We start from the raw sequence: 15,179 nt of genomic DNA, 5'->3' as shown, positions 1-15,179 counted from the left end.
ACCACTATTACAATAATTTATACTCTACCTGCCAAGAATAATAATGAGTGTTTTTATTGATTTTGCAATGTTTTTCAGGGACAGGGTTTTTAGAAGACAAAACAGAAGCCTGTAATAATATGGTGGTATCCAAGAGAAGAGTAAGACTATATTTTAAAATACATGCTTAAATGATTGGTTCCCATTTCCTTTTTGATTGAAAACATATGCAAAAATAATTTTCGAACTAGTTTTTTAAATACTATATCACTTTAGTCACTGTCAACTATTTTTTGGCTCTCAAATTTTCATGTACTTGGATTCTTCTTGCCAGAGTTCAGTCACACCATTACTTTTTTTTATAAGAGTATTAAAATTATTATTTACAACCCAAACACTACTGCAATGATTCAGGTGGTTTATTATCAAGTAGTCTACAAGTGAACAGTGGTGCTGGAGTATTTTTAGTAGTAGGGATGCTGAAAGACCAGAAGTAGTGTTGCATCTCCAGAAGAGGGGACCTAGACAGTGATAAGGGGGCCAAAGCTGGGGCTGGGATCCTAGGGTCAGGGCTGGCAGACAGGAACTTATATTATACCATGGAGGGTGTGTGTGTGTGCGCGTGCTGCAGCACCCCCATTTTACATGTCTATGCAAGTGTTTATTAAAAATAATTGTAGTATGATTTCAGTTATATGTTTTAGTACCCATAATATGAAATCAAAGCTTCTGGTTGGCATTTTTACTTCTGTTTTATAGGTTTCATCAGATCATAGAAATGTAGGGGTGGAAGGGATCTCAAGAGGTCATCTAGTCCAGGCCCCTGTTCTGAGGCAGGATCAAGTAACCTTAGACCATCCCTGATACATGTCCATCCAACCTGTTCTTAAAAACCTCCAGTTATGAGGATTGTACAACTTCACATGGAAGCCTGTTCTAGGGTTAGCTACCTTTATTGTTAGGAAAATCTTTCAAGTATCTAACCTAAACCAAACTTCCTTGCTGCAGGTTAAGTCTGTTACTTCTTGTACTACCTTCTGGGGACATGGAGAAAAATAGATCACCATCCTCTTTATAACTACCAATGTGAAAGCATAGAGTCCAGGCACCTCATATGCAGCAGCTGTTCCCACAGAGCAACCTCTGTCTGTGAGGAGCCTGGGTGCCCTTCGGCAGGTGCTGCTCCAGCAGGGTATGGGAGCTGGGTAGCTGGTGACAGACCAAGCCCCATTGAGGTTGGGGTGGGAACCTGTGGATGGCGGGGGGCTGCTCTAGCCAGGCTGGAACAGTCCCCAGTCTAGGATACCACTTTAGTTGGTTAACCAGTTAAATGCTACGAAAACCCAAGATTCTTCTTCGAGTAGTGTCCGTGTGGGTGCTCTACTACAGGTGTTGGGCTCGTCCTGACGCTGCAATCCAGAGAGTTTTAGCCAGCAGTAGCCCCCGGTGGACTGCGAATGCGCAGAGGCTGCCTTGCGCCGTTCGCGCCCTTTTTCTGCGCAGCACAGTCTATCGCCAGTTCCTCCTAACCCGTCCACGGCCGCGGACGGAGTTGGAACGCAGTCGTTTTTAACTTGAGGAGATTTTGAAGCTTTTCAAGTATTAGTTCCCTCCCAGTTAGCCTCTCTCCTTGTAGTATAGTTAGTTCTATAGGAACTAGGAAGCCTAGTTCGAACTACCTAGTTCGTGCCACGTGTAGCCGCGCGGCACGGGGTTCGAACCAGCCGGGATTTAAAAATGGCGGCGCCCGGCTTATGCAAATGAAGCCCGGGAAATTCAAATCCCGGGCTTCATTTGCAATTGCGGTATGCCTACATTACCCCACTAGCTCGAACTAGCGGGGTAGTGTAGACATACCCTTGGGGAGGAGGGCAGAAGGAGCACTCCCTCACAGGGATGTGCTAAAGAGCAGGACCCGAAGTGAAGCGCAATACACTCCTGATCCCCCGCTGAGCCTCAGCCTCTAGCAAACAAAAAGTCAAAGGAGACTGATAAGAATGCCACCAGGCAGGGCTCCCAAAAGTGGGATAAAGGGATCTGGCTTAAAGAAAAGCCATGACCCTAATATGAAGCATGGAGTTGCTGGCCACACTTCAGGCTCTCCATACAGTAATGCAGTACCAGTGGGAGACATGGTACCACAGAGGAGCAAGCAAGCCGGTAAGCTGCAGAGCAGTGGAATTGAACAAACGCTTGTACCACCAATACTGACGCACTTCAAAGCTCCAACGGTACTGTAACAGAGCAGCTGCCCTGTACTGGCCCTTTAAGAGTCAAACCCCAGCCTGGAGCAGGGCCGGGGAGTTCAGCCCAGCTGGGCGGCGTTGGCCAATTAAGGCCCAGCTGGGAGCCATAAAAGGGAAGGGCTGCTTCAGAGAAGGGAGTGTGAGCCTGGCTGCCGGGGGAGCAGGACGCTCCCTGGAGCTAGGGCAGGGCTAGAGAGTCAAGGCTGGGCCAGGGGGCGCTCGGACAGACAAACGGCCAGCTTGCTAGGCCTGAAGTAAGGCCTGCCGGAGAGACACCAATCCCCCGGAGGGCAGTGTGGGGAAGAGAACGACGTGACCGGAGGATTCCAGAGGGGGAACCCCACGTGAGCGGAGGCCCGTGCGGGCGGAATGGACTGATTCCGGGGACAGACGACGGACCCCCGCTACGGTGGTGAGTGACCCCCTCACAGGTACCGATGCAGGCAGCTGTATGGAACTATATGGCAATGCCTCTGCATACTCTGGTACTGAGATTCTTGACAGAGGCAGACCTCGCAGTAAGATCGGTACCATGCTCACTACTATTTTGTACCGATGGCACCCCATGGGCTAGTGGTTCCCTGTTCTCCTCAACACCAGCCTCACAAACATCCTCCAGATTTAGTGATGACAAGGAAGAGCAGTCAATGGACCAGCAACAGTGGTTCTGTATGCAGAACCACAACAACAGCAAATGGAGAAGTGGCAGTTGGCACAGTGGATGCCTCCACCGATGCCCCCCCCATTGGGACCCTTGGGTGCCTTACCGTACCCAACAGTTTCAACACACTATGCAGGTCCCTGGGGCACAATCAGTTCATACGAATATCCAAAGATGAGCTGACTGGGACCAAACTGACCATGACAGCGAGTCATCTATGGAGCATGCAACTCAGGCTTCCTCTATTCCGCCCAATAATTCCTATTGCATGACGGAGAAACACAGTCTCCCCGTGTCATCAATCAGAGGGGATGACTTCAGAACATTCGAAGATTTCTTTAGAAGTGTAGCAGACACACTTGCCATAAAACTCTCTGATGTAACAGAGACCAAACACGAACTCACGAGCATACTCATCTTACCTCAATGTACCAGGCTTGCTTTACCATTGTACAAAGCACTGAGGATATGTCTACACTAAAGCACTAATTCGAACTAACTTAATTCGAATTAGTTAATTCTAACTAAGCTAATTCGAACTAGTTCATCTAGACCTAAAAACTAATTTGAATTAGTGTTTTGCTAATTCAGAATAGCATGTCCACACTGAGTGGACCCTGAACCAAAGTTAAGGATGGCCAGAAGCAGTGCCAGCAGGGCATCAGGTTAGGACTTAAAGTGTGGAGCTGCTGTCTCAGGCTAGCCGAGGGCTGTGCTTAAAGGAACCCGACTCCCACCCGGGACAGACAGTTCTCAGGGTTCCCCGCTTGTTTGTCTACCTCGATGAGGGACAGCTAAGCAGTCCTGTCTTGGAGTGCCCTGAGTGCCCACACTTGGCACATCACAGCACTCGGCCATCAGCCCGGCTGCACTTGCCGCAGGCTGCCATCCGGGGGGTGTGTCAATTGGGGGGCTATCAGGATCCAGGAGACCCTGCAGGAGAGCTTCCACCCAAGGAGCCCGCAGAGCCACCTCAGTCCTCCCCATCGGGGGCTTGTGCCCCATTTCTCCCTCACCTCCTTCCACTTACCCGTCCCTAGCCCCCCTTCCTGATGTAAAAAATAAAGGACACGTGTGTTCAAAAATAGAAACTCTCTTTATTTAACAAAACTGGGAGTGGTGAGGGGGATTAACCTCTGGGAAGACTGAGAAAAGGAGGTGAGAGAGGGGAAGAGAGAGGGTGGGAGAGGGGAGGGGGAAACCTGGGAGGAGGGAGCTGGAAGGAGGAAGCCGGGGAAGAAGGAAGAGGGGAAGTATAAAACTATGGTACACCCACATCTTCAATACTGTGTACAGATGTGATCTCCTCACCCCAGAAAAGATATTTTGGCCTTGGAACGGGTTCTGAAAAGGGCAACTAAGATGATCAGGGGGTTGGAACAGGTCCCATATGAGGAGAGGCTAAAGTGACTGGGACTTTTCAGTTTGGAAAAGAGGAGACTGAGTGGGGATATGATAGAGGTCTATAAAATCATGAGTGGTGTGGAGAGGGTGAATAAAGAAAAGTTCTTCATTAGCTCCCATAATAGAAGGACTAGAGGACACCAAATGAAATGAATAGGTAGAAGGCTTCAAACTAATAAGCGAAAGTTCTTCTTCACAAAGCAAATAGTCAACCTGTGGAACTCCTTGCCACAGGAGGCTGTGAAGAACTATAACAGAGTTTAAAGAGACGTTAGTTAAAGTCATGGAGGCTGGGTCCATGGAGTGCTATTAGCCAAGGGGTAGGAACGGTGTCCCTGGCCTGTTTGTGGAAGGCTGGAGAGGGATGGCACGAGACAAATGGCTTGGTCATTGTCTTCAGTCCATCCCCTCCTGGGTAGCTGATATTGGCCGCTGTCGGCAGACACGCTACTGGGCTAGATGGACCTTTGGTCTGACCCAGTACGGCCGTTCTTATATACTTAAGTTCTAAGCTCAGGGCTCAGGGTCAGGGGGCTCACTGGACCACCTTGATTCTCATGCAAACCTGCTCCTTTGGTGGCCAGGCTGCCAGCTCTCCTGCCCTAGACGGCCACTTTCCTGTGCCTAGTGCGGAGGCTGTGGACATTGGAGGCCTTCCCCCAAACCTGGATGAGGTCCACGATCTCCGCACTAGACCAGGAGGGCGCCCGCCTCTTGCGGCCCCGGGCAGGCTCCTGGGAGCCGCCAGCCTGATCCCGGGAAGAGGCGGAGGGCTGGGTGGCAGCAGGTGGCTGGCTCGTGCCGTGCCAGGTTTAGGGTCTGCTGGCTGGGTGCTGGCAGGCTTGCACCTGGAACAGGCACCGTAGCCAGACCGTGCCCCTTTAAGGGCTCCGGGGCTGGGAGGGGGGCAGAAGAATTTCTCTGGTTGTGCCCAGAGTGGCCACCAGGGCAAGCTGGGAAGGGCTAGCCTCCCACTAGTTCGAATTAAGTGGCTACACAGCCCTTAATTCGAACTACTTAATCGAACTAGACGTTAGTCCTCATAGAATGAGGTTTCCCTATTTCGAATTAAGCGCTCCGCTAGTTCGAATTAAGTTCGAACTAGCGGTTTGCATGTGTAGCGCCTATGAAAGTAAATTCGAACTAACGGCTGTTAGTTCCAATTAACTTTGTAGTGTAGACATACCCTGATGGATCCAGCTAAGTTAATCCAGAAAACTCCGGCATCGGTTCCTCCAATATCAACAAAACTAGATAAGAAATATTACGTTGCTCCCACTGGGGTCAAATTCCTCTTCTCTCTTCCCCTAATTCATTAGTGGTCAAAGCAGCCAGCCAGAGGGTGAAGCAACAACAGTACCCCAGAACACCCAAGTCACAATAAAGAGACAAAAAGGCTGGACACTATGGCTATGTCTAGACTGCAGGCTTCTTTCGAAAGAGAAATCCGCTTTTTCGAAAGAGAGCACCCAGCGAGTCTGGATGCTCTCTTTCGAAGACGGCCTCTTTACATTGAAGAACACCTTCTTTCGAAAGAGGAACTTTCGAAAGAAGGCGTTCTTCCTCGTAAATTGAGGTTTACCGCCATCGAAAGAAAAGCCGCGTTCTTTCGAAATAATTTCGAAAGAACGCGGCTTGAGTCTGGACGCAGGGGAAGTTTTTTCGGGAAAAGGCTACTTTTCCCGAAAAAACCCCTGAGTCTGGACACGGCCTATGGGGAAGAAAGCCTATTCCTCAGGTTTCCTACAGCTGCAAATTGAGAATTATGTGGCTCTACTAGCAAAATACTCGCACAACACATTTGAATCATTCATTTCCTTTATTCAACATATACCAGAGGATGTGAGGGAGAAGTTCAAATCAAATATCAGAGAAGGCTCATTGATTTCCTGAACAGCTCTACAGGCTGCATTGGATGCAGCAGACACAGCAGCCAGGTCAGTGGCATCCGCAGTAGTCCTGAGATGGATGTCGTGGCTGCAGCTGTTGGGGTTCCTCAGGGAGGTTCAATTGAACATTGAGGAACTCCCATTCAAGAGTGAGAAGCTCTTTGCAAAGGCAATGAACTCAGCTTTTCACATGTTGAAGGACTCCAGGGCATCACTCAGCACACTAGGGATACAACTGTGTGGAGCCAAGAGGAAACAATACAAACAATATAACCAGAGGTTCAGAACATCAGGGTATACACAACAGTACAGACCCTACGAGAACAAAAGGCATATGAGATGAACTTGATGAAGACAGTCAAATGAGCAATCATCGACCCAGGCATCCACCTCACATCAGCAAATTTGAGGAGTTGGTTGAGGGTACAAAAGCCCCTGATTCCCCAGGACAGATACAACCAAGCAAACAAATACTTGGAAACAGACTCGCTGCATTCTATCCGGCATGGAAAACCATCACCTTGGACCAATGGGTTCTAGAAATAATACAAACTGGATACTGCATACCATTCACAGCAGTTCCAGCAAATTACCCCCCCCCCCCCCACACACACACACTTCCCTGCCCCTCTTCAGGGACTTCTCTCACGCTTTGGTCCTCCTGGATGAAGCACAGTGTCTCCTAGAACTAGGCCCAATAGAGGAGGTACCCAGCCGCTACACAGGAAGAGGATTTTATTCCTGATACTTTCTAACTATCAAGGGGTGTGTGTGTGTGGAGGCTCATCCTGGACATACATGCACTCAACCAGTTTGTCAAGTATCAATAGTTCAAGATGGTCACGCTGGCAAAGATCATTCCTGCCTTAGAGAAAGGAGCATGACTAGCTATCCTTGACCTCAAGGACACATATTTTCAAGTATCTATTCACCTGGGTCACAGATGATTCCTCACGCTCATCATCAATGACTTACGCTATCACTACAGGGTGCTCCCCTTCGGGTTGTCCATGGCCCCCAGAGTTTTTCCCAATGTTCTGTCTGTGATAGCTGCACACCTGTGAAGAAAACAAATATATTTCCATATCTCGATAATTGTCTGATCATGGTGGCCACCTATGGCGACATGGAATAATCACTGGAGTCAGCAAGACCGTTATTCAACATGCTCGGTCTTCTACTGAATTTGGAGAAGTGCACCTTCACTCCTACCGAGATGCTGGAGTTTATAGGGGTACAGTTGGACTACACTCAGGGCATAGTCTCACTGCCAACCACAGATGGTCAAGAATGCGCGACTTGATCATGTCCTTACAGCGTGGTGCATATACCAGGGCACGTACATGCCTGCAAATACTTGGACACATGTCAGCATCCATGTTTGTGGTCCCGAATGTCCAGCTACATATGAGGCCATTTCAGGCATAGCTATACTTCGTGTACCACCCCAGCCACCCACTCCACAAGATGCTCCCAGCTGGGTCAAAGCCATCCTAGATTGGTGGACAGACTTAAACAATGTCTGTATAGGACTTACATTTCAGAAGCCAATGCCATCCCTCACTATCACGACAGACACATCCCTGCTGGGGGTGTGCCTATCTGTGGAATATCATATTACAGGGACAATGGACATGTGAAGAGTCCCGGCTTCACATCAATGTGCTGGAGCTCAGAGCAGTGAGGAGGGTATGCTCCCAACTATTTTCACAGATCCAAAACAAAACCATAAGGATATTGTTGGATAATGTCGCAACAATATATTACATAAACAGACGAGGGGGGGAGGAGCGAGGTCTCACAGTCTATGTGCTGAAGCAATGAAACTATGACAATGGTGTATTATATACAGCGTCACACCTACCACTATGTATTTGCTGGGCAAGGACAATGTACTAGCGGATGCTCTCAGCAGACAATTCCCACAGAACCAAGAATGGGAGATCAACAAATCTATCATAAAAAACCTCTTCAGGAGATGGGGATACCCAGCTGTAAACTTGTTTACAATGCAAATCAATTCCAAGTGCCCCTGATATTGATATTATTCCAGGGTGGGCATTGGATCATGATCTCTCGGAGATGCGTTTCCAATACACTGGGACTTCCCACTGGCGTATTCATTTCCACCTATGCCTATAATACATCAAACTGTAATAAAGGTCAAACAGGAGGCATCACGGGTCATACTCGTAGCCCCCAATTGGTCAAGATAAATTTGGTACCCTACCATACTCCAACTCAGCAAGCAGGAGCCGTACAAGTTTTCCCCAGTACGAGCTCTCTTGACTAAGGTCTGGAGGCGTATACTGCACCCCAGGCTGTATACACTAAACCTGTGAGGGTGGATGCTTGTTGGTTCTCATACAAAGAGCTAACCCTGTCTCAAATGGTCAGAGACATCCTAATTAATTCCAGGAGACCCACTACGAGACGAACTTACCTGCAGAAATGGGCCAGATTTGCAGCCTGAAATTCAGTTTGAGCACAGGATCCACACAAGGTGGGGATTTCAGATGTACTAGAATATATCCTTCACCTGCAGAACACAGGACTATCAATTAGTTCCATCAACGTACACTTAGCAACTATATCAGCGATTCACCCACCCATACAAGGGTATTCCATTTTTCCCATCTGTGTGTTAAGAGATTCTGCAAAGGGATAGATTCTGCAAATCTATATCCACTGTGTCGAGATCCAGTGCCATCATGGGACCTGAACCTCATGCTGGACTCACTCATGAGATGGCCTTTTGAGCATGAGGTTCAGGTCCCATGATGGCACTTGATCTCTACACAGTGTATACAGATTCCATATCCCTTTGCAGGGATGAAAGTAGCCTTTCTTGTTGCGATAACATCAGTCAGGAGAGTGGGAGAGAAAGCAGCACTCACGGCAGACCCACTGTACACTATATTCCACAAGGACAAGGTTGTCCTTAGAACCCACCCGAAATTCCTCCCCAAGATACCTCATTCCATTGTAATGAACTGATATACCTATCTGTGTTCTTCCTGAAATCACATGAGGACAGCAACCAGGCAGCACTGCATATGCTGGATGTATGCTGGGCATTAGCCTTTTACCTAGATGCACAAAAGGCTTCAGAAGAACACCCAGACTAATCATGTCTTGTGTGGACAGGTCCAGAGGTCAACCTGTCTCCAAACAGCGAATATCCAAATGGCTTTCTACATGCATACAGTTGGCTTACTCCCAGAGAAACAGACAGCCACTGACAGTTATACGGGCACGTTCCACGAAAGCAGTATCTATCATGACTGCTTTCCTTAACAGCCTACCCATAGACATTATCTGCAGGATAGCAACATGGGCCTAGGACAATACTTTTGAGCAACATTACGCTATTCAGACTATTCAGGACTCAGGCACTTGATTTGGACATTCGGTCCTATCCAACTTCCTGTCCTGCAACACGGAGCACCCACCACCCAGCAGGAACACTGCTGCATAGTCACCTAAGTGGAGCACCCATGGGGACCCTCAGGCTGTGTCTAGATTACGTCCCTCTTTCGACAGAGGGATGTAAATTAGGCACTTCGAAATTGCAAATGAAGCTGGGATTTGAATTTCCCATGCTTCATTTGCATAATTGTGTAATGGCGTTCTTTCGAAAAAGCGCTGTTTCAAAAGTAAACTGCAGTCTAGATGCGGTTCTTTTGAAAAGGGAAGGCTTTTTTGAAAAATCTTGTAAACCTCAGGTTTCGAAATAGTGCTTTTTCCAAATAGTGTCATTATGTGATTATGCAAATGAAGTGCGGGAAATTCAAATCCCAGCTTCATTTGCAGTTTCCAAGTGCCTAATTTGCATCCCTCTGTCAAAAGAGGGATGTAATCTAGATGTACCCTCGAAGAAGAATGGAAGGTTACTAGCCTTATGCATTAACTGGAGTTCTTCGAGATGTCCCCGTGGATGCTCCATACCCAGCCTCCTCCTCTCTGCTTCAGACTAACACTAACTCCAGCGTAGAGAAGGAATGGGGGGAACAGCTGCTGGCGCATGTCTAACTGTCAATCAGGGCGATTGTGCAATAGTGCAGCACGAACGGGTGGTTGAGGGACTGCTAGCAAAGATCTCCTTCCCGTGTACACAGCAGTGCTGACATAACTAAGTGGAGCACCCACGGGGACACATCTCGAAGAACTTCAGTTACTGCATAAGGTGAATAACCTTCCCTTCCTTTTGTTTGTTTTAAATCTGCTGCTTATTAATTTCATTTGATGACTCCTAGTTCTTATATTGTGGGAATAAGTAAATAACTTTTCCAGTCATGATTTTATAGAGCACTATCATATCCCCCTTAATCTCCTCTTTATAGCTGAAAAAGTCCAAGTCTTCTTAATCTCTCTTCATATGGGACTCGTTCCAAACCCCTAATCATTTTGTTGTCCTTTTCTGAACCTTTTCCAAGATCAAGATATCTTTTTTGAGATGAGGCAATCATATCTGTACACAGTGATAGAAATGTAGCCGTGTTAGTCTGGTATAGCTGAAACAAAATACAGGACTATGTAGCACTTTAAAGTACTAGAGATGATGGGACGTCTAATATCATTAGCTCACAGACATTTATCTCCCCCCCATCCTCCTTCTGTTCTGAAATTTGATTTGTCCTTTTCATATGTGTTCATTTTTTTAAATTGTATCCTTTGGTCTTTATGGTTGTGACAATTTTCTTCCACTATTTGATCTGAGGAAGTGGGTCTGGCCCACGAAAGCTCATCACCTAATAAACCATCTTGTTAGTCTTTAAAGTGCTACATAGTCCTGTATTTTGTTACATCAGTACACAGTATTCATGATGTGGGCATACCATAGTTTTATATAGAGACAATAAGATATTCTTTGTCTTATTCACTATTCCTTTTTTTTAATGATTCCTAACATTCTATTTGCTTTTTTTGATTGCTGCTGCACACTGAGTGGATGTTTTCAGAGAACTATCCATAATGACTCCAAGATCTCTCTCTTGAGTAGTTGTAGCTAAATTAGTCTCCATCCTATTGTATATATAGTTGGGATTATTTTTTCCAATGTGCATTACTTTACATGTATCAATACTTTGCTATTTTGTGCCCAATCACTTAGTATTATGAGATCTTTTTGAGGCTCTTCACTGTCTGCTTTGGTCTTAACTATCTTGAGCAGTTTAGCATCATCTGAAAATTTTGCCACCTCACTGTTTACTCCTTTCTCTAGATCATTTATAAATAAGTTGAATAGGATTGGTCCTATGACAGATCCTTGGGGGACCCCACTAGTTACCTCTCTCCACTCTGAAAAATTACCATTTATTTCTACCCTTTGTAACGGAATATTAGTAAGGCATGATTTCCCTTTACAGAAATCATGTTGACTTTCCCCCAACAAATTATGTTCCTCTATGTATCTGACAATTTTATTCTTTACTACTGCTGTCAGAAGAAGCCATCCATTATTTCAGCCTTTTTTAGAAATAACACAATTGCTCTGTGGACGCTAGTATTATTTTTCGGGAATAGTAGCGTGTTATTCTGGAAAACCACTGCAGTGTAGACACACCCTTTGGTCATAACACAGTTCAGTGGTTAGAAAGTAAAATTAAAGAAATCCAGATGAGAAGTAAGATGCACATTTTTAACCAGGAGGCTAATTAACCATTGGAAAATTATTGGGAGATGTGCTAGATTTTATATTACTTTAAATCTATAACTCAGGAGTTATTATCTTTCTCAAAGATATGCTAAAACTCAAACAGAAGTTCTGGGCTTGATGCAGAAGTATGTTGTGTGAGATTCTGTGGTTTGTATTGTACAAGAAGTCATACTAGATGGTCTGGGCTTAAAAATCTATGAATTTAGCATATATTGAAAAAACAGATATAAAAACTGCAGCCCTACCTCTCAATTACAGAAGAAAAATCCTACTCCATCCTTTTCAATTCATACCTCAGCTCACACTTTCCTCTTCAAGTGAGACAGACCTTGCAGAATAACAGATCTGATCTCTCTTCCATTTCGACAGAATAGAGAAAACAATTTATAGTTGTGGCCTGCTGGATGTAGATATGCTAAAAAACTTAATTTATTTTGCTAACATTTTATAATTGTGATGAGGTGGACAATACCTGCTGGAGGCCTTTCAGCACCCTGGCCAGCAGCAGGAGCAGTGGAGAGGTCCTTCAAGCAGGGTGGAGGTGCAGCCTTCTCAACAGCCAATCAGGATGCAGCAGGCTGCTATATAAAAAGCTGCTAGGTAAGGCCTGTCAGTTCCTTCCTGGAGCTCAACCCTGGTAGACTTCTGGGCTGACTGGGGAACACCAGAACCTTGGACAGCTCCGAGTTGGAGTCGTGCTAGATCCTGCAGCCAAAGGCTAGCCAATGACAGAACCCCGGACAAGGCGAATTCAGCAACAAGGTCCTAGAGAAGGGCTGGATGAAACGGCATACTAGGGATGTGGCCCAAGGACATGACTGCAATTATGGACTTTGAAACTTGGCAGGTAACTGCTAAGTATGGGGTCCCTGGGCCAGGACCCAGAGGAGTGGGCGGACCTGGGTCCCTTCCTCCTCCCCTGCAAACCACACCCAAGCAAGGGGGGGCAATAAAAGAAGAGGCCTGAACCTCGGCCATTGATGTCCGTCGATCAATGGCCTTTTACATCGAAAGAACTCGGGCCTTCTGGAAGTCTCGGTGTCTACTTTTCTCCATAGCTGAGCATTCCAAAGGTCTCCCATTATCAACACAACGTATATCGAAGATCATCATCTCCTGCATAATGTGGTGCTATGTATTATGAAACAAAATCCTTCCACATACTATCAGGGCCCATTCTACCAGGGTAATTGTGTCCTCCACTGCTTTCCTCAAGGGAGTCCCTCTTAAGGATATTTGCCGTGCTGCCACGTGGTCCTTGGACTTTACATTTGCAAAACACTACTCACTTTCTAACATTTTTGTGACTGACGCAGCAGTTGCCTCTGCGGTCCTTTCAACAGCAGCAACACATTGACTCGAAACCCTGCCTCCTTTTTACAGGCTACTGCTGTGGAATCACCAACAGTGGAGCACCCATGGGGACACTACTCGAAGAAGAAGAGGAAGTTAATCACCCTGTGTAGTAATGATGGTTCTTTGAGATGTGTGTCCCCATGGGTGCTCCATGACCCGCCCCCCTCCCCTCTTTGGAGTCTCTGATTATGTTTCTCAGACCTCGATAAGGAGGAACTGGTGGGAGCCGGACCACACAACCAGAAATGGCGCAAAAAGCTGTGAGACAACCAACGCGTATGTGCGGTTTGGCAGACAACTGCTAAAAGATGTCCGATCTGTGGCACTGGGACAAGCCCAACGCCAACAGTGGAGCACCCATGGGGACACACATCTCGAAGAACCATCGTTACTGCACAGGGTGAGTAACTTCCTCTTAGTTAGAATTAGTTTTTTCTTTATTGGAAAAAAAAGTTTCCTGTTGGACTGTGCTAATTTTGGCCTAATAGTTCTACTCTACCTGGAATGCCTGGTTCCCAGGGATTCAAATGCTGCCTTTCCTGTAGGCTCTCTATCCCCATCTCTGACCATGTATGCACTGCCTCAGCCAGGCACACGCTATCGCACAGTGCCAGCATTGCAAATAGCTGATAGCTCGCACAAGGAAGGCATGGGAGCTTCAACTGAAACTCCTTTAATTGGAGAATACGATGATACTGGCTTCAGACCTGGAGCACTCCTTTCCCCTGCACCAACTGTCACTTCTGGCCATGTCTGAAAGAGCAACATCACCAGCTTGTCTTTAAGAGACTCTTCCTCTGACCAAACTAGGAAGAGATTTCACTCCTCGAGTAAAGGTGACTCTCCTTCAAAAAAACGGGAGTAAACACCTAACATGCCCTCTGCTCTAACCCTGGTCAGGGTTCTGGGGCCTCCCTGTGCAGAACCAATGGTTCATGAGGGTTCAAGGATCTGGCTAAGCCAAGCAAGGCCATCGGCACACACATCTGCACTGAGGAAAGACAAGACCAAGCTGTCTATAGCCACGGCACTGCAAGCACTGAAAAAAACAAATTTACATACAATACCGTCGGCACCCATGCTGCCCCAGCACCAAAGAGCCACAAGCAAATGGCACCGACTCCCTCACACTTGGTACTCTTGGTGCCACCGATAGCAGCCATAGTTCCATTCCAGATGTGTTGGCACCACATACGCTGGTACTGGCCCCATTCACCATGGCAGAGGAGCTCAGGGTGTCCTTGGTGCCCACAACACCTCAGTTCAGCACTGATGTCATTTTTGTATCAATTGGGTTCTAATGCTCAGATACTCCAGGCTTGGCACCACCATTGTCGAATGATGATGAGAAGGAGTCCTTGGACGGCACCGTGGGCACCATATCGAGTTGAACACCCCCAAAGGGTGCAAAAGCTCATTCCAACTGCTCCTACCTCTAGAGCAACATCCCTGCCATTGCTTGACAGATCGCTCTACCAAGAGGAAGAGGAGATAGCTTTCAGTGACAAGAAATCATCTGCTTCCTCCCCATCCTGAACCCATATTTCCTCCTCTTCTCTGGATGACACCCTCATGCCCCTACCTCCTATGGCGGGAGACGACTTCCATTCTTTCCAAGAACTCTGCAAGTGAGTTGCAGATGTCCTTGAGGTCTCCTTGGTCTGCCTCCCTGAGACCCAACATAAATTGACCAACATACTCCACGCCTCACCAACCTCTAAACTGGCCTTATCCGTGGACCCTGCACTTTTGGATCCTCCCAAAATCATATGGCAGACACCACTCACAATCCCATCGGTCTGCAAGAGATCTGACCATAAATATTACGTGGCCTTACAGGGTGCAGATTTTCTGTTTTCTCGTCCATCCCCCAACATGATAGCGAAGGATGCAGCCAATTACACAGCAATGCTGGAAAAACACACCCACCACATCTTTGAACAGCTCTCACTCTTTATTGACAGCTTATCAGATGGCAGAAATGA

The 15,179-nt window shown here is 46.9% G+C and overlaps 1 protein-coding gene across 1 annotated transcript in view; it reads left to right on the top strand.

The window, feature by feature from the left end:
* The window catches only part of ZCWPW2 (zinc finger CW-type and PWWP domain containing 2), a 109,852-nt gene that overhangs the window by 53,680 nt on the left and 40,993 nt on the right, over positions 1-15,179 (top strand). The window contains exon 5 of the mRNA XM_075921989.2: positions 79-140. Within this exon, the coding sequence (XP_075778104.1) occupies positions 79-140 (62 nt within the window). The remainder of the gene's footprint in view (positions 1-78; positions 141-15,179) is intronic.

The sequence above is a fragment of the Pelodiscus sinensis genome, chromosome 2, assembly GCF_052426305.1.
Source record: "Pelodiscus sinensis isolate ZL-2025 chromosome 2, ASM5242630v1, whole genome shotgun sequence".
Classification (NCBI taxonomy): Eukaryota; Metazoa; Chordata; order Testudines; family Trionychidae; genus Pelodiscus; species Pelodiscus sinensis.
Note: the sequence above shows the minus strand (reverse complement) of the source record. Positions and strands in the feature narration are given on the sequence as shown.